The sequence below is a fragment of the Balaenoptera borealis genome, assembly GCF_965194805.1.
Source record: "Balaenoptera borealis genome assembly, chromosome: 5".
In the NCBI taxonomy this organism is placed as follows: Eukaryota; Metazoa; Chordata; class Mammalia; order Artiodactyla; family Balaenopteridae; genus Balaenoptera; species Balaenoptera borealis.
In genome coordinates this window covers 45,625,252-45,643,888 of record NC_138862.1, presented here as the reverse complement: position 1 = coordinate 45,643,888, position 18,637 = coordinate 45,625,252, and the positions used below count along the sequence as shown (strand labels likewise).

The 18,637-nt window shown below is 36.9% G+C and overlaps 1 protein-coding gene across 1 annotated transcript in view; it reads right to left on the bottom strand.

Annotated features, from left to right (window-relative positions):
• Positions 1-18,637, bottom strand: part of EPHA6 (EPH receptor A6) — an 851,091-nt gene that overhangs the window by 284,019 nt on the left and 548,435 nt on the right. The window contains exons 7-8 of the mRNA XM_082392247.1: positions 16,959-17,006; positions 16,403-16,568 (exon numbers count right to left, since the gene is read on the bottom strand). Of these exons, the coding sequence (XP_082248373.1) occupies positions 16,403-16,568; positions 16,959-17,006 (214 nt within the window). The remainder of the gene's footprint in view (positions 1-16,402; positions 16,569-16,958; positions 17,007-18,637) is intronic.

The window sequence follows — 18,637 nt, the reverse complement described above, 5'->3', positions numbered from 1 at the left end:
TCCACATATAAAAACTCAGGTGAGTTTTTCTTTTTTTTTTTTTAAATGTAAGTCTTTTTAAAAAATGTTTTTAGTTCTTTTATTTATTTATTATTTATGCATTTATTTTTGGCTGCGTTGGGTCTTCGTTGCTGCGCTCAGGCTTTCTCTAGTTGCGGCAAGCGGGGGCTACTCTTCGTTGTGGTGCGCGGGTTTCTCATTGCGGTGGCTTCTCTTGTTGCAGAGCACGGACTTTAGGCGCATAGCCTTCAGTAGTTGTGGCACACAGGCTTAGCTGCTCCACGGCATGTGGGATCTTCCCGGACCAGGGCTCGAACCCATGTCTCTGGCGTTGGCAGGCGGATTCTTAATCACTGCACCACCAGGGAAGTCCAAGTGAGTTTTTCCATACCGCTTCTCTTCTGAAGATTGACAGAAAGTATTCTTCTCATTGCTTTTATTTTCCATACTGAGTTTTGGCATTCTTCACCTGTCCTAATCCCCCAATTTCCACAGTATAAGCTATAGGAAGTCTGAAGCTAAGGTTGCATATTAGATTCCCTCAAATATCTTCCCAGTCATGGACTAAGTAAGATGCCCCCTTCTCTCCTTATGTATGCAAGTTCTAAGGACTTAGAGCTCTCTGGATGTCACAGATCAATGCAAAGATAGAATCACCCTATCAACTTCTTATTTACTCACTTGTGGCCTTCATTTTCTGTAAATAGTAAAGTATTTATCTTAAGCAGTAAGAACACTGGGGAAAATGGTGACAGAAACAGTTTCACGTGAAGTTTGTTTTTTAAATAAAAACTTGTTAAATTTATATTGCCTGCTTCTATTAATAATCTCAAGGGTAGGGTAGAGTCTAATCATGAATGATATACTTCTATAATCCATAAAACTATTGCTGAATTCAAGCAAACAGCAATTGTAAAGGTACATAACTTAAAAGAAAATCACCATGAGTGTTAATTGGGTATCTTAACTGCATGTTTATGTTTAATACAATTTGAAATCTATCAGCACAGTGGACAGTTAAGCAAGAAGAGAGAGGGAGAATGACAAAAATACAGCTAGCTAGCTATAAAAGGATGCGGCTCCTAAGACGGATAAATACAAACAGTGAGAAGTGGGTCTCTAAAGGACAGAAATTAGCTGTCAACAATTTAGAAGGATTCAAAAGGCATTCTGAGTTGCAGTACAGAACATGACAGAAGAAAGAATGTGCTAAGGGCAATTAGATAACCCTAAGGCGCCTTGGTATGTTTCCACTTGGTGCTCTGTCTGCCAGGCAACACGGGTTTATTTGGAAAAGAATGGAGTATCCCTCTTTCCAGTCATTATGCAAGTAAAAATGTGATTTTATAAAAGTTCAAAAATTCTCAAACCGGCATCTATTCCATAATTTGAAAAAGTAAAATCCTTCCTCAAGTAGGATATTCTATGCTTATTACTTATAGAAGTAATAGCATAACTAATACCTATTCTGAGTCAAAATATAGTTTTCAATATATAGATAAATGTGATTTTCTGTGGTTTGCTTATTCTTTTGCCAGGAAATCAGTTATTTATTTAATTTTAAAAATTTATAGTGGGGTAGGTGGCTATGGGTACATAAATCATGTCATTTATACTTGAAAACGGAAGAGGATTCCACAGAGGGTAACCTAAGGGAGGTTTCTTGCCAGAATTACATTCTTTTTATTCCTTCTTAATTTTTTTTCTCTCTTTTTTGGAGATGAGTGGCAGCTGAGTCACAGCACAGGCTCATTCAAAAATTCATATTGGACTCAGTGAAGGAGTCCCCCTCAGACGAAGGGTAGTAATTATTATAATAACTAACACTTTTAAAGGGCTTATGTATGTAATCCACAGTTCTAGACACTTCACATGTATCAACCTATTGAATCTTCAAAACAATCATATGAGACAGTAGTATTATTAGCTTCACTTTATAATTGGAGAAACTAAGGTACAGAGAAGTTAAGTAACCTGCCCATGGTTATGCAGATAGAAGTGGCAGAACCAGGTTTAAATACAGATAGTCTAGTTCTAGAGTTTGACCTCCTAACCATTATGCTATACTGTCTGCTGGCATTAAGACCTTTTGTAATTTAAGTATTTAAAAGAAAGGTGGCCCAACCCATAGATAATTTGATTACCATTGGAACAGGAGAGACAGTGGTTCTGGGTCCACAAGATAATGTTGTTGGAATGGAACTGATGGAGGCTCCCTGACTTGCCTCCTATGCTGGCTAAGATCTGCTATCTCACAAGTTCAAGTGTGGAGCTTCCTTGGCTGAATCCAGTTCTTCAGTGTGTAACCCCTGGAAGGTCAGCTCATCTTCGGGAATCTCACTCATCCTTATATGTCACCTATAAAAGTTAAACAAAAGCTAACACTAAGACTAGCCAACTAGTCTCAAGGGTTAGCTAATGGGCATGAAAAATAAATGTCAGAGGGAGAAATCAGAGAATGACTTGATTGCCATTGTAAAATATCTACATGTAAGAAGATAATAAAGAATAATGTTTTGTTTTGTTCTTTGAATTAATTAATTATTTTTTTTTTGGCTGCACCGTGTGGCACGTGGAACTTCCCTAACCAGGGATCGAACCCATGCTCCCCCTGCAGTGGAAGTGTGGAGTCTTAACCACTGGACCACCAGGGAAGTCCTTGTTTTGTTTTTTAAATACAGTTTTGAATTTGCTAGAATGGAATGTTAGAATTGAAAATTAATACCAATAAAATCAGTATTAATAACCAATACTTACTGAGCTCTAACCACATGAGTGCTGGATAGTCTGCTAAGTACTTTACACACACTGAGTCACTGCATACTCAGAACAACACTAGAAAGTGGGTGGTATTCTCTCCATTTTCCAGATGTAGAAACTGAGGCACAGGGAGGTTAACTCACTTGCCCAAGGTCTGAGATCTAGAAGGTGATAAAGATCTAAGTCCAGGGTTCAATACAAAGCTTGAGCTCTTTTTAAAAATTGATTAATTAAAAAAATTAAAAAAAATTTTTTGGCCATGCCCCGTGGCTTGTGGAACTTTAGTTCCCTGACCAGGGGTTGAACCTGGGCCCTCAGCAGTGAGTGTGGGGAAAAGCTTAAGCGTTTAACCAAAATTCTTCCTTACTGCTTCTTTAGTTGTCTATTTGTGAAATATCTGCCAAATTGAATTGCACAAATCAGTTGCTATCATAAAAAATTTCCTTGTTCTTTATGCTTTCCTTTATGCTTGTTCTTTATATCTTTCCTCTTCTTCAAGACCAAAGGCAAGGCCCAAGGATTATAAATTTTATTTATTTATTTATGGCTGCGTTGGGTCTTCGTTGCTGCGCACTGGCTCACCCTAGTTGCGGCGAGCGGGGGCTACTCTTCGTTTCGGTGCGCGGGCTTCTCATTGTGGTGGCTTCTCTTGTTGCGGAGCACCGGCTCTAGGCGCGCGGGCTTCAGTAGTGGTGGCTCACGGGCTCAGCAGTTGTGGCGCACGGGTTTATTTGCGCTGCGGCATGTGGGATCTTTCCAGACCAGGGATGGAACTCGTGTCCCCTGCACTGGCAGGCGGATTCTTAACCACTGAGCCACCAGGGAAGTCCCCAAAATTAGGATTACAGTGAGAGTTAACATTTCACGACCACAGGAGGAGGGAGGCACTCCCTAACCTCCCCTCAGCTTTACTTTCCTTCAGAGCACTTCTCATCATCTGTCTTAGATGGAGTTTCCTGGGATGCAGACTCTGCAGGGGGGCTCTGCATGCTATAGGTTTACTGAAGAGTGACCTCAGTACGGACACATGGGGCAGTGAGGGAAGCAGGAATGGGAAAATGGAGCAGCTGAACTGCGATACGGTGGCTACAAAGACCTCAGCCGACCTCAGGGAGTTCTGGAGCTGACTTGGCCCTTCAGAGTTGTCCTGAATTGAAGTGATGGGACTAATCTTTGTGCCTCTCATTGACCAGTCTTGAATTCTGACTGCCCCTGGGGAGAGGAGATGTCTCTGGGGCATGCAGCCTCTTTTGGACAGAGGCAATGTTGGGAAAGGAATTCAGCTGTGAGTCTTCAGCAAGCAGCGCTCCCATGAACTGAAGGAATAAATGCCTGGGTCCCGAAGGGGAGATGGAGGCAACACACCTTAGCTCTGCATCACCTGACATTCTAAATATCTTACTTATTGCCTGTTTATTGTCTCTCTCCTCTCTAGAACGTGAGCTGTGGAACAGCAGGGATCTCGGTCTGTTTCTGTTGTATCCCTAGCATGTAGAATAGTACTTAGTAAAGAATACAGAATGGGTTCTCACAGATATTTGTTGAATGAATCAGTGTACAAACAAATGAATACATTTCTAGTTTCCTGATGAGAAAACTAAAGCTGAAACAGACTAAATTGCCCTCCTTAGGTACTAATACCTAGGGAGTAGCAGAGATTAGATGCTGATCCAGACTGGTCTGGAGTGGAGAAATCCTCATAAGCCAAGATACCAAGTCCTATGTTGCCTACCTGCATGTATCATTTTCCTTTACCAGGTAGAACAAACAACCAAGTAACCTAGCCTGGGACGAGTCAGTGACACATTTGTGTGGCACATTAGTCTTGGCGTCTAACTTTGCTTTGCTAACATATCACCTTTACCTCTATGCTATCTAGATTCATGAAGTTTCCCAGATAACTTAATTTCCACGACTTCTTCAATATCCAGGACTGACCAATTTTCGCTGAAGGTTTGGCATGGGGTGACTCAGCTCCAGTTTTCTCAGGAGGCTCTGGTGAGCAGGTCATAATTCACTGTGTCTTGAAAGTCCAGAGACCAAATATGAACTGTCAAGGAGAAATATGCAAGCTTACACGCTGGCAGAGAGCAAGCATGTGTTAGAATTTAAATTGATAATTCCCAGGGTTCCAGTGCCTTCTGTAGGTGAATTCTTAAGCCTAAAATAGACTCTGGGGAATTTGGAAGTTATGACAGCTATAGGCGTGACAATGAAAAAGATATTTGGAAGGATTTATTTTTAGTGTGGATAAAATGAAGGTGAGAAAATAATTAGATGTGTTAGCAATGGTTCCAGGAAAGTCCATTATGGAAAGCTTGCTCTGACTGCCTTGCCTGTCTCCAAAACTACAAATAACCGGAAGAAAAATAAAAACTCAGGAAGGTTTTAGCTTCAGTAGCAAGGTAAGGGATGGCATGGTATGGGCCCTGCCTATGAATCCAGCCCCTTAGCCTGTATTTCCTGTACCAAGATCATCACCCCCATCATTCCTTACCCCTATCCTTGTACCCTCTGATGAAACTGCTGGCTGTCTAATTAGAGTGTGCATCAGAATTACTTGGAGTGCTTGTTAAAACAGAATGCTGGGTCCCACCCCTAGACCCCAGAGTTTCTGATTCAGTAAGTCTGAGGTGGGGTCTGAAAATTTGCATTTCTAACATGTTCCCAGGTGTTGCTGGATGCTTCTGGTGCAGGGTTCACATTTTGAGAACCACAGTCCTAGGCATATTGAAATTCTTTCAGTTATTAGAAAGTTCCATACTCTTTCATCTCTACCTGCACACACGAGAGACTCCCCAACTCTCTTATCCCACCCTCCATCCCCATCATTTTCACAGCCAAGTGTTATTTAACTTTAAAGTCTCCTTCAAGACATTATTTATTTTTGGAAGCTTTCCTTGACACGTTCGTTTGGGTTTTTCTCCTTGTGCCCCTCGAAGCATCGCATGTAACCCTGTATTGTAATCTTGTGTAATTATCTGAACTTCTCAACTAACTTTTGTGAAAGTCAAGAACAAGTTTATTCTTTTCATCTTTGAATCCCCAGTGCCTGCCTTTATATCTGGCCCTCATTAATATTTTTTGATTGAGTGAAGGAGTGAGGAAATAAATCGAACAACTGAACATTCTTCTGCTTGCTTTAGCTTTTGCTGCTTCCTTTCAAGTGCCCTTCACTTTCTTTCTCATCATGTCAAATTTGGAACAAACTTTGTATCAGATTTAGAAATAAACCCTTTTACTTCCAAGGATAACAGCTTATGCAACACTATTGAAAACATTGCCAATTTCATTCCTTCATCTCAGAATGAGAATAGGAAGTGTGTAAAAATGCATAATATATGTATATTATATATTCATATATAATATATGAATATAAGTATATGTATATATGTATAGGTATACACATATATATGTATATATAAATATACATATGTATGCTAACTTCATTAAGTCATATTGCAATGTTTATTTTTTACAGAAATGCTGAAACTGATTGTTGAAAAAAATCATTTAGTGTACTCTTCTGTTTTGTATACAGCATATAGAACTATTTAATTAAAAAAAATACCTACAGTGCAAGAGCATTTTTTAAAGGATGCTCAGTTTTCCAAAAGCTTAAGAGAATATGGATTCAGTTTGTTGTAAGTCAGCTGTTTTATAACTAGCAGCAAGGTTGCCACACTCTGCTTCTTTGGCTGTTGCATAGTCGGTAATGCGCTCACGCGTGTCTTGCTCAGGTTTGTGCACACACAGCTAAATCTTTTAAATGGCTCCTACTATTATTTTGCCAAGAATTCTTATTACTCAATTTAAATTCACTGAACTACTGTTTCCCTTGAAAAAGTAAAGTGTAACGCAAATACTTAAGCTGCTTCTTGATTCTTCACACAGGCCTTGGTAGAGCTGGCTGGGTTTATTTTATAAACATCTGTCCATTCAGTATTGGGACTTCACAGTGAGACGAAGGCAAAAGCAGATAGATGCCTTGCACTGGGTTAATACACATTTAAAAAATGTTACGTTAGATAATTTAAAATTATTTTTACTGCATACTGGTACCGTGGCAAGTACAATTCAAACTATGTTATGTCTTTATGTTTTGACATCAGCAGATAGTATTTAGTATTTATGTACTTTCCATAAAGTACTTTTCACCTGACTTGGACATTTTGACAACTCTGTCTTTCAACTCTCAAATTTTTTCAGCTTTGAAAATGCTGGATTACCAGGTGGATAGAATTCAATCGGGAAATAGGAAATAAAGCTATGAAAGGAACCAAGGCCCTGTGCTGTGTCATCCTTGCGGTCCATGGCTTCTAAAGGACACTTTCATCCCAGCATCATGTGTTTCTACCCTTTGCCTGTATGAACCACATCTATGTATTGCCACTGGGCATCACCCTACAGCTAGCTGGAACTACCCTAATGCATTCTAGAAGCAACGACTGAACATCACAATACTCCCAACCCTGTCCTGAGAATAGTAAACGATCATGCAACAGATGAGGGTGAGAGGTCAACCATAATTAAGAATCATACCAGCAGTTCCAGATAGGTTCCATAGGGTTATATTAAGAGATTAGGTTTATCTTTGCTTTGCCCTTTATGCTTTTCTAACAACTAAAATATGACATTAAAAAGCCACTTTACAATAGAAGTCAATAAAGCTGATTTGTGTAGTCTAAAGAATGGCTCTAAATCTTCAAGTATTGCATAGAGAATATATTTTTCACTAAATTTGGAGCAATTTAAAATGTCTTAAGAACATTTTTTGCTCTGTCAAAGAATTCAAGGTTGTAAAGTCAAATAGCTTGACAGAAAAATTCAGGCAATTTATATGATGGCTGATAGAAACAATCCATCTCATCTCAAATCAAGTCAAATTAAAATTAGACTTTGGGAATCACATAAATAAGGAACTCTGTTACAAGAGCCTCTAGTGAGGTTAGTGGTGAGCTTCTTGAAGACAGGGAACATATATTATTTATCTTTGGTTTTTTTTTTCTATTTGTCAGGCACATGCAAAGCAATACATGAAGCACAAAAATGAATAAGAAATGGCTCCTGATCTCAAAAAAAAATTCTAGTCAAGGGATGATGGCTTATATCCCAAAGAAATCATATTTTTCTGTATGTTGCTGCAGGTTATTGGCTTAAAATAAAACTATATTCTGTTTTAAGAAATAGATCCATTGCTGTTTGTTAGTTCCCTTTTAAATATGATCCAAATTGTAACACTGCACATTGATATACACATTTTACAACTTCCAAGTACCTGTTAATAGTGAATGATTTTCTTTCCAGCCCATTTAGCAAAGTTATAATCTTTAATATTTTTCATATTAAGGTCTTCAATCTGTCTTATGGTACATAAGCCCGGTTCCCATCATTTAAAATCTTTATTGGATCCATGTAAAACTGAAGCAAAATAATTTTGTCAATGCAGGCTTCTTAAAAGGAGACTTCCACTTTCTATGCAAATAGTTACTTTTCATCAAGTCCCAGCACATTTAAGGTAATCAGACTAACTGCATTATTTTGCCCCTTTAGAATGGTACTAGGTGTACCATGTGTGCATTAATCCATAAATCTACATTAAAACACATATAACCCTCTGAACTTGATGCATGATGATTTGTAAATAATTATAGTTTTCTGAAAATCAAACACATTTTATTCTAAGGAGGAATATAATTAGTTAAGGAAGAGTGGAGAATTGGAGGTAAGAATAAGAAATAATCATGTAGAAAATTAGAAGTAATGACCAACCTGAATGAGAAAAGTGAAAACACTGAATGGGTAGAAAGGGAACTCAGTCCTGGTTCTGAGCATGAAAAGGGTCTAATGCCATAATACCCCCATTTTAACACTTACTAGCTGTAGGGACCTGGTAAGTTACTAAACGTCTTTGTGTTTGTTTTCTAATCCATAAAATAGGCATGATAATAGCATCCACTTCAAAGGTTGTAAGTATATTAGTAGCCATAAAGAATTAAATAGTGCTTGAAGCATAATTAGAACGCACTAAATATTATCTGTTGTTATAAAATATCAATGTTAGAAGTTACATTAAACTTCTATCACAACCTCCTAACCAAAGCAGGGATTTCCTTTATGACATGCTGAATAAGCATCCAGCTAGCTTCAGCAAAAAGTCTTACAAGAGGTCTTCATTGTATCATAAGGTAGGCCAATTTATATTCAGACAACCTAACTGCTAGAAAATTTTTCTTTCCTACTGATGTTTCTGTTTAGATAGCTATGGCTGCCAACATTGAAAGTGTGCTATTGATAGAAGATTATTTCAAATTAAAATCCTATATACTGGAATTCATCCTACTCTGGGTAGACTCATAAATATGAAATCTGCCTCCTTCTTGATTAATTAACTTTTTTATTACTCCACCAGGGTCAGCTGGCCCTCTTTCTGCTTCATGCTTCACCATTAATAATCATCCCCAAATTTCTGGCTGCTGTTAATAATGATGTAGCTAATTTCATCCTTGGTAATTAAAGCAGTACAGATTGGGTTTCAACCAATAGACTGGATCAAACATAATAGAGATTTTTTTTAAAAAGGTGTGTAAGGAGGGATATCTATTTAACAACAAAAAAGTCATTTTACTCTACCTCAAATACCCCCAAATTTTAGAATTAACAATTAATTTGTAATTAAAATTGCATATATCATGTTTCTACATGACTCAAATCAGTTACAGCTTGTTACCCAAAATATAGCAAGCAATATTGCTTACCTGTGGCAAATAAAATATTTGATTCTTTCTTTTTTGAATGGTAGGCAATATGCTATTCTTCCATATTTTGAAATTACACATTCTTCATTTATTTAATTAAATGTGTATTGGAAACTATGTATAAGACATTTTATGAGACACAAAGACACACAGGTGACAGTTCTTGACCTCAAAGTGCTAGCAACTTAGTAAAGAAGTAAGCCCTCACACAATAAAATATTATAGAAAGTCTGAGGAAAGAGTGATTACTTCTCACTGGATTGATCAGAAACACTTCAGGAGGTGTAGCATGTGAGCCGGACTGACCATTTGTAATGTGATAGGTTTCTGAATATTCCAGTTGGAAGTCACAGACACAGCTTAGATATGACAAAGATTCAGAAAATTTCGTGCATGAAGTATTTATACATTTTCCCAGGGTATGTGTTAACTAGAGGGAGATAGAACAGAAACGACGTCAATTTGGATTAGATTGGAGGAAGAATTGAATATTTGTTGAGAAACTCACATTTTATTTAGTAGAAAATACCCAACGATTTGGAGTTTTTAAGTGTAGAAAGTTGAGTATAGAAAAATTAGTCAAATGAGGGCATGAAAAATAGACTAAGGAAGAAGAAATTAAAGACACGATCTTGCACCTTAATTTTCAGGATCATTTCCATCCATAAATTGTTAAAACTTATCAAATTGCTTAAATATGAAACCATACTAAAAATAGCTAAATTTTATGGGTGTTTTTGAAATACCTAAGCGATTAAATTGATTTATTTGTATCAACATAACACTTTTTGTATAAATGTGTAAGACATGGCATAAGATTGTATTTGAAACACTCGCTGTGATTCAGTAATTTATACTTTGGTTAGTTAATGTTGATCATAATGACTTTTATGTGGTTATTTAAGTGATATAAATCTAGTCCATCATTACTACTTTTGGTAAATAATGGTATATTTTAAAATGTTGACAGATGTGGCTTTGGTGCTACAGAAGTGTTTCATGTAGCTTACAGGTAAAAACCTAAATTTACATATTATTAAAATTTAAGGTATAATTAATCTTTTCAGGGAAGAGGAATGCATTGCTTATATGTTGGCTGTGTATTAACTCTCCTGGATCATTTGGATAACCATTAAGGCAATGGAAGAGGTAAATTACGTGTAAAATTCCAGTTTTCTTTCAAAAATTGGCTTTAAGCTATGGATTCTTATACCTTTTGATAGCTTCACAAGCTGTTTTACAGTATATAAGTAAAATGTTTAAGTTGACTGCAATATAGCAGGATATGTTTTATTTTGGTTTAAAAAATGAACCCATAAAAGTATTTTTTGTTTCTCTAAATTACATTTGAATATTAGATAAATCTTGGTTGTGTTTTAAATAAAAACAAATGTTTGACTGCCTTATCATTAAATTATTTCTTTTTAACAATGTACGTGTAATTTTAACAGATGATTCTTAAAATTGAATCAAATATGGTTTTTCAAGCAATTTGTAAGGATATGGATAACATTATTGGTTATGTAGATAACTTTTCAATTTTAATTCTCATCTTTTTCTTCGTTGAAAAGAAGCACATTTTCTCCAGAAAATAAGCTCAGAAAAAAAACCAAATATGAGGCAGATAAAATTTTCTGTAGTTTCATCCATATAAGCCAAAAAGGCCTGTACTTGACAGTGTGTATGTGTGTGTGCACACCAGTGTGTGTGCGTGCGTGTGGGTGTGTTTGATACTTTGGGGCATAATATGGATTTTATATTAATTTTGAGAAAATTCTTATATTTGAGAGCTTCTGACTAACACCTATCTATTGTTCACCTATCTTTCGAGAAGATCCACATGGAGTATTTATATATTCTTACTTTCTTGCTACTGATTCTGTAGTTTATTGTAATTTTGTCAAATCTATTCCAAAAAGATGGGGGGATCAATTACAGTACCTAATAAAAAGACCTGTACACAATAGCAGTTCAATAAATGCTGTTAGTGAACATAATATTTAGCTGTACACTATTAGTCCTAAGAGAGATTAGCAGACATATGAAATGTCCGTATTGAAACACAAAAAGAACGTGTTTTGTGACTATATATGAGTGACTTTCTACTTACTTATCTATAGATCTATCAGTCAATTCTCTCTCCCTTGTTCTCTCTCTCTCTTTCTACATAACATAGGGAATGAGGTTGTTCTATAGACTTAGGAAAAGAGGATCCCAATAGCTATAGTTCAAGTAGGCTCTTTTTATAGTGCTAACAGTCATAGTTAGTACTCTTCAAACTTGCTGGCCGGTTTCCACTAGCACATTCTGACTCTGGAAAAAAATCCAACCTCTGGTCTAAAAAAAGAGCAAGAGGAGTCACGGTGATAGCTCCTCAGAATGGGAGAAAATATTTGCAAATGAAGCAATTGAAAAAGGATTAATCTCCAAAATATACAAGCAGCTCATGCAGCTCAATATCAAAAAAAACAAACAACCCAATCCAAAATTGGGCGGAAGAACTAAATAGACAATTCTCCAAAGAAGACATACAGATTGCCAACAAACACATGAAAGGATGCTCAACATCACTAATCATTAGAGAAATGCAAATCAAAACCACAATGAGGTATCACCTCACACCAGTCAGAATGGCCATCATCAAAAAATCTACAAACAATAAATGCTGGAGAAGGTGTGGAAAAGGGAACCCTCTTGCACTGTTGGTGGGAATATAAATTGATACAGCCACTATGGAGAACAGTATGGAGGTTCCTTAAAAAACTAAAAATAGCACTACCATATGACCCAGCAATCCCACTACTGGGCATATACCCTGAGAAAAACATAATTCAAAAAGAATCATGTACCACAATGTTCACTGAAGCACTATTTACAATAGCCGGGACACGGAACCAACCTGAATGTCCATCGACACATGAATGGATAAAGAAGATGTGGCACACACATACAATGGAATATTACTCAACCATAAAAAGAAACAAAATTGAGTTATTTGTAGTGAGGTGGATGGACCTAGCGTCCATCTTACTTCATCTTACAGAGTGAAGTAAGTCAAAAAGAGAAAAACAAATACTGTGTGCTAACACATATATATGGAATCTAAAAAAAAATGGTTCTGATGAACCTAGTGGCAGGACAGGAATAAAGACGCAGACGTAGAGAATGGACTTGAGGACCGGGGAGGGGGAAAGGTAAGCTGGGACAAAGTGAGAGAGTAACACTGACATATATACACTACCAAATGTAAAATAGATAGCTAGTGGGAAGCAGCTGCATAGCACAGGGAGATCAGCTCAGTGCTTTGTGATGACCTAGAGGGGTGGGCTAGGGAGGGTGGGAGAGCTGCGCAAGAGGGAGGGGATATGGGGGCATAGGAATATATATAGCTGATTCACTTTGTTATACAGCAGCAAGTAACACAACATTGTAAAGCAATTATACTCTAGTAAAGATGTTAAAAAATAAAAGAAGCCACTATGTTTGTAGAGTACAAGTAATCAGTTAAGAACATTATAATTTTGAAAAAGAATTGTTTCATATTTTATATTATTGTCTCATTGGTTGATAGCAAACTAAAAGTTGAACAAAGTAAAATAGGTATGGCTAAAGGGAATGACATTGTAAACTACTTTGTTTTGCTTATTTTAAAAAATTTGAACCAGACCATCAAACGAGAGTACCTAATTTCACCTCCCCACTTCACACCCCATCTCTATGCATTATAAAGTCAGTTAATTAAACAATACACAAGAGAGACCTTAATAAGAAAGTTGACATTACAATAGTTCAGACAGTACTTGAAAAACAAAAGCTATAAAAATTTAAAGATGCGCTAGGAGGGTATGTAGAGAAAAAGACTGATGCTGTCAGTTTGGATTCATATCATTATATTCCTGAATTTATAGTAAACCTACGCATATCCTACTATGACATTATTCATTGAAATTCTCTTCTGGATATAAACAGCATGCTTTGAAAATGCAATTTAAAGCTAACCAGATAAAAAATGATCCTTTACATGATTTTTCCTCAGGCTGTAAATTGACTTGGGAGACACTCTATGCACCCAAACTCCAGGTTTACACAAATATATTTTTCAGACTCTTCTCAAACGCTGTTGTCTCTTCAAGGGTGTTATAAAAGTCACTTTCATGACATTTATAAATCAGTAATTCAGAATATGGTTTTTGCTGTCTGCTGCTGCGGTCAGGTGCTTCTAGGGTTCTAATCCTGCACCTCCACTCATTGGTTATCAGATTTTGGTAAAGCTACTTAAGTTTCTAAAAAGAGTTATAATCTTAGCAGAATTAAAAAGATAATTTGTGTAAACTGCTCAGCAGACAGTCTTGCACATGTTACTGGTCATGTTACTCCCTAATTAAAATCCTCCCATGAATCTTCAATATCTTCATAAAGCCCAATAAGCTTAACATGGCCCAAAGAGCAACTTCGTCTTGTTCTTGGCCCCTGTCTAATTCTCTGCTTTTAGCTCCCACCATTTTATTTTTCATGTCTCCTCACTGTAGTCACACCACATAGTTGGCTCTTCTTTAAATTTTTCATGCTGCCTCAGGTCTCAGTGCTTTTGCTATTCCTTTATCACCCTTCTTTAAGGAATGAGCCACGGCTTCTCATCCTCCAGACTTTCATGATCTATTCATGCTGAATTAGGGCCGCTTCTCTATGCTCTCATAGCACTCTTTGCATATCTGTCTGGTAGTACATGTCATTCAACCTTGTATTTTTTAATTGAAACTTTCATTATCCTCCCACAAATCTAGACTATAAATTATGTGAAGGCAGAGTTTGCAGGTCTTATTACTTTTTTATCCCCAGAGACTCACGCAGAGTATGGCACATGTTAACTGTCCTATATATTTTTCATTGAATGAATCAATGTTATACTGGGTCATGGTAAGTATGGGACCTTTCTGCTAAGGAGTTTCAAAGTACTTCACTTTTACATAACGTCTGAAAGAATTCTAGTCCTGAAAGTACAGTAAGTTGAAATTTAGAGTTAAAACCAAATACAATTTTTAATATTTAGATCAGAACTTACATTTTCTTATTAGACTAGATTGCTTTGTCTATAAGTCCCAGACAAACATAAATGAATTATCTAGATTTAGACCTATGAGTTTGAGAGTACATTTCTGACTTGATGATATAATACTCAAAAATGTCATACTTTTAAAAAGTTAGGTGAATTTCTTCATCTGTGAAATAAGATGCAATAACACACCCTGGACAAGACAATGATGTGACTCTTCCCTGGACCAAACTTTCCTTGAATTGTGTCCTTGGCTTTGCACCTAGATTAAGTCTTGACATGTGGGCAGGGAAGAAAGCAGTCAATAGGACATAGCAGGGACACTTTTTGAATATTTTATATTGCTTTTGATTATGGAGTTTTGTTTTGTGATAACTACACTCCCAACAATTTCATCTCTAGCTTGAAGAGTCAATAGTCTTCAGTGGGATTAGAAATGACTGTCACAGATATTAAACACCCAGGTTATAAGTATTCTTTTTATTCATTAGTTTACTTTCCCTCCCTAAGCTGTATTCCTTCTTAATTAAATATGTCAGTGCTTTTCCACTTTTTAGTTAGATATAGTTGTAACGAAAAAGTTCTTATGGATCAATGTTCTTCATTAACGTAAAAACAACAACAAAACACTCCTTCTGTCATATAGTTAGAACCTCACATAGCTTCACTTTCAGGGAGTGATAAACTGGGGGAATTGTGGCTTAATCAGTGGTCTTACCATTAGCATTTTATAATTCCAGTGGAAGGACTTGGCAGGATGGTAGAGTACGGGCCTTGGAAGGAGATAGCCCTTAGTTTCAAATTTTAGCTTAGCTTTCTTACCAGCTGCATGAATCTGACAAGTTGCTCAATTTCCCTAGGCTTCTGATTTCTCATAAGTAAAATTAGGAAAATAATACTGGTCTCACTGGATGTTGAAACGTTTAAAAGAGACAACACATGTAAAATACTGCACATCATTTTTGGCACCTATGAGAATAGGCTCAGTAAATGGTAGATATTATTATTGTTATTCATAAATAATTTTTACAATAAAGTTGCTATTCTTGAATTCTTATGCAAATACAGGTATTTTAACAGTGATGGGAACAGAATTTTATTATAATTAGGTATTTAGATATTTTTCCATCAAAGTACATAGCAAAAGCCAACTATATCATCCTTACAAAGATAGCAATGTGATAGATTTCTAAATTTGAAAAAATAATTCGATGGTAGAGCTGGGTTTAGAATGAACATGACACTTAATGCTATGTTACATGACTTTGGAACAGCTCACTCCCCTCATCTCCCATTTTGGTTTTCAATACCTTGACGCTATGAAATTAATTTGAGTTTCTAATCAAGCCCATGCATCTAATATTTAAACTTATAATGTGCATTTCAGTGGAGTTTGTCTCCTGACCACTGTTTTTATTGATCTAATATAACAAGCCAAAGCTGCACAATTTTGAACTAACTGCTAAAATCATTTGCTCATGGCTTTACTCTCTTCCAAGTATTCATTAGTATCACATTATGATGCCAAGACTGGCGGACAATTAGGCTAACACCACCCAGTGAGACTCTCTGTGTTGTGGCCTGAGTGATGAATTCTGCATAAAGAGACAGATTTAGGCCACATTACAACTGTGGTAGAGCAAGGCACTTCATGAAAATATTTAACGATAGCACCAAAACATTAACTGAAATGACTGTATGAGTATTTACATGAACAGAATCCTGCTTGATGAGACTATTCAAAATTTGGGACATCAGATTTTCAACTATCAGGTCAGATTGGAACCACACTAAATTAACATCTTATTTTACATCTTTGTGTGAAACTTACTTTCATCTCCTGTTTCAAACTCAAACTTCTGACTGTATCCACTGTACCCTGTTGCAGTCCTCACTCGGATATGAAAAATGTACTTAGTGGCTGGCTTGAGACCTGTGATGATGGCACTGGGGGCCTTGGACCTCGTGGAGGAATAGGAGAGCTGCGGCTCGTGCTCCTGGAGACAGAAGAGAAGAGAAGGGGAGTGAAGCAGGGTTATTTTCCTTTACCTTGAGACACTGTAAAGTCAAGCTGAGGAATTCTGCTCTCTCAAAAATACTGATTAAGAACTGGTGCAAGCATGGTTTTCCATAACTTAGTGCTTCGTTTTTCATCAATTATAATGCATATGATATGGTCTTGATTTGGAAACTTATTAAGAAAGATGATGATCTTGTATTTTTGATGATTTGGATTTCTGACCCGACTCTAAGGAATGGTGGTGGCGTGGAGAGCACGTTTACACAGAATGGCAGCTGCATCTTGAATAAAATGGGCACATCAGATCAGACCGCGCCAGCAGCAAGCAAGGAGCAAGGGTGGGAGAATTCAAGTACCCGCTACTCACTTCTACCCGCAGGTAGTGCCAAAATGCCGGCGCTATCCGTGGGTAGACCTGTGGGTGAAAGGAAAAATAAATTAATTGTTTTTTTAAAGTTTGCGATCTTTTAACCCGAATCAACTGCATTGTTCTGAAACTCAGTGATTCCCCAGTAGTAACACTGAAGTTGAAGCAACTTAAGACATAAAACGATGAAAATTTTCCTTTGAGGGAGAGTTGACTCCTCTGCAAAATACCACAGTTTACTTTGTAAAGATGTACGAGATACATAATGATTGTGAGGTAGATTTTTTTTTTTTTTTTAGATTTTTTCTTTTAATCGAAAACAAATTTATGGTTACCAAAGGGAAAAGGTGGGGCGGGGGAGAGGGATAAATCAGGAGTTTGGGATTAACATACATGCACTACTATATATGATAGATAACTAACAAGGACCTACTATACAGCACAGGGAACTCTACTCAATATTCTGTGATAACCTTTATGAGAAAAAAAATCTAGAAAAGAATGAATATATGTATAACGGAATCACTTTGCTGTACACCTGAAACTAACACACATTGTAAATCAACTACACTCCAATAATTTTTTTCTGAAATACAAAAAAAAAAAAAAAAAAGTACATACTTTTTTTCAAAGAACCCTCTGCGAGTAGGTGTTTCAACTGTGTTGACTTCTTGCCCTCATTTAATGCAGCCAGAAGACCCTGGGCTTGTGTCGCACCATGAGGCCTTTGTCCGGTTCTCCTGTTTTTATTTTTATTTTTTATTTATTTATTTTTTAACATCTTTATTGGAGTATAATTACTTTACAATGGTGTCTTAGTTTCTGCTTTATAACAAAGTGAATCAGCTATACATATACATATATTCCCATATCTCCTCCCTCTTGCGTCTCCCTCCCACCCTCCCTATCCCACCCCTCTAGGTGGTCACAAAGCACGGAGCTGATCTCCCTGTGCTATGCGGCTGCTTCCCACTAGCTATCTATTTTACATTTGGTAGCGTATATATGTCCATGCCGCTCTCTCACTTCTTCCCAGCTTACTCTTCCCCCTCCCCGTGAAGTAGATTTTAAAACAGTCTGCTTGTGAGGGAGCATCAAAGACACAGCACAGTATGAAAGACAGCACACCTGAGAAATCAGGCAGGACTGGAGGCTTGGTTCCCAGTCACCCGTGGTTAACTGCCAAACTACCTCTTCTACTAACAGGAACCACAACTGACTGAATGCCCTCGTCATTCAGGGTCTTTTAAGTGGGCTGTCTTGTCCACCACCTCAGAACAATTTACTTGTGCCTTTAAGAGACTGTCCACAATATGCTGGTAGTGGGAACACATTAAAGTCAATACTGTTTTTGTATAGTGTTATTGTTCAATAACTTTATAATGGTGTTCTAGTACGGTATCTGAAAAAAATATTTTTGTATGAACAACTCTTCTAAATTCATAGGTCAAATTAGGCTACCAGGCCCTTGAGTTAATTCTCCACTATTCTCATTATAAAATATCTAAAGATAGAGATTCTCAGAGATGGAAGTGACTTTCAAGATCATTAATTAAGTCACTCATTTGATGCTTAAATTCAATCTATAATATTCCCATCAAGATTTCATTTAGCCTTTGCCTGAAAATATCTGTTGTTCAGGAGACCTTCCAGGCAAACGAAGTAACTTACATACATGC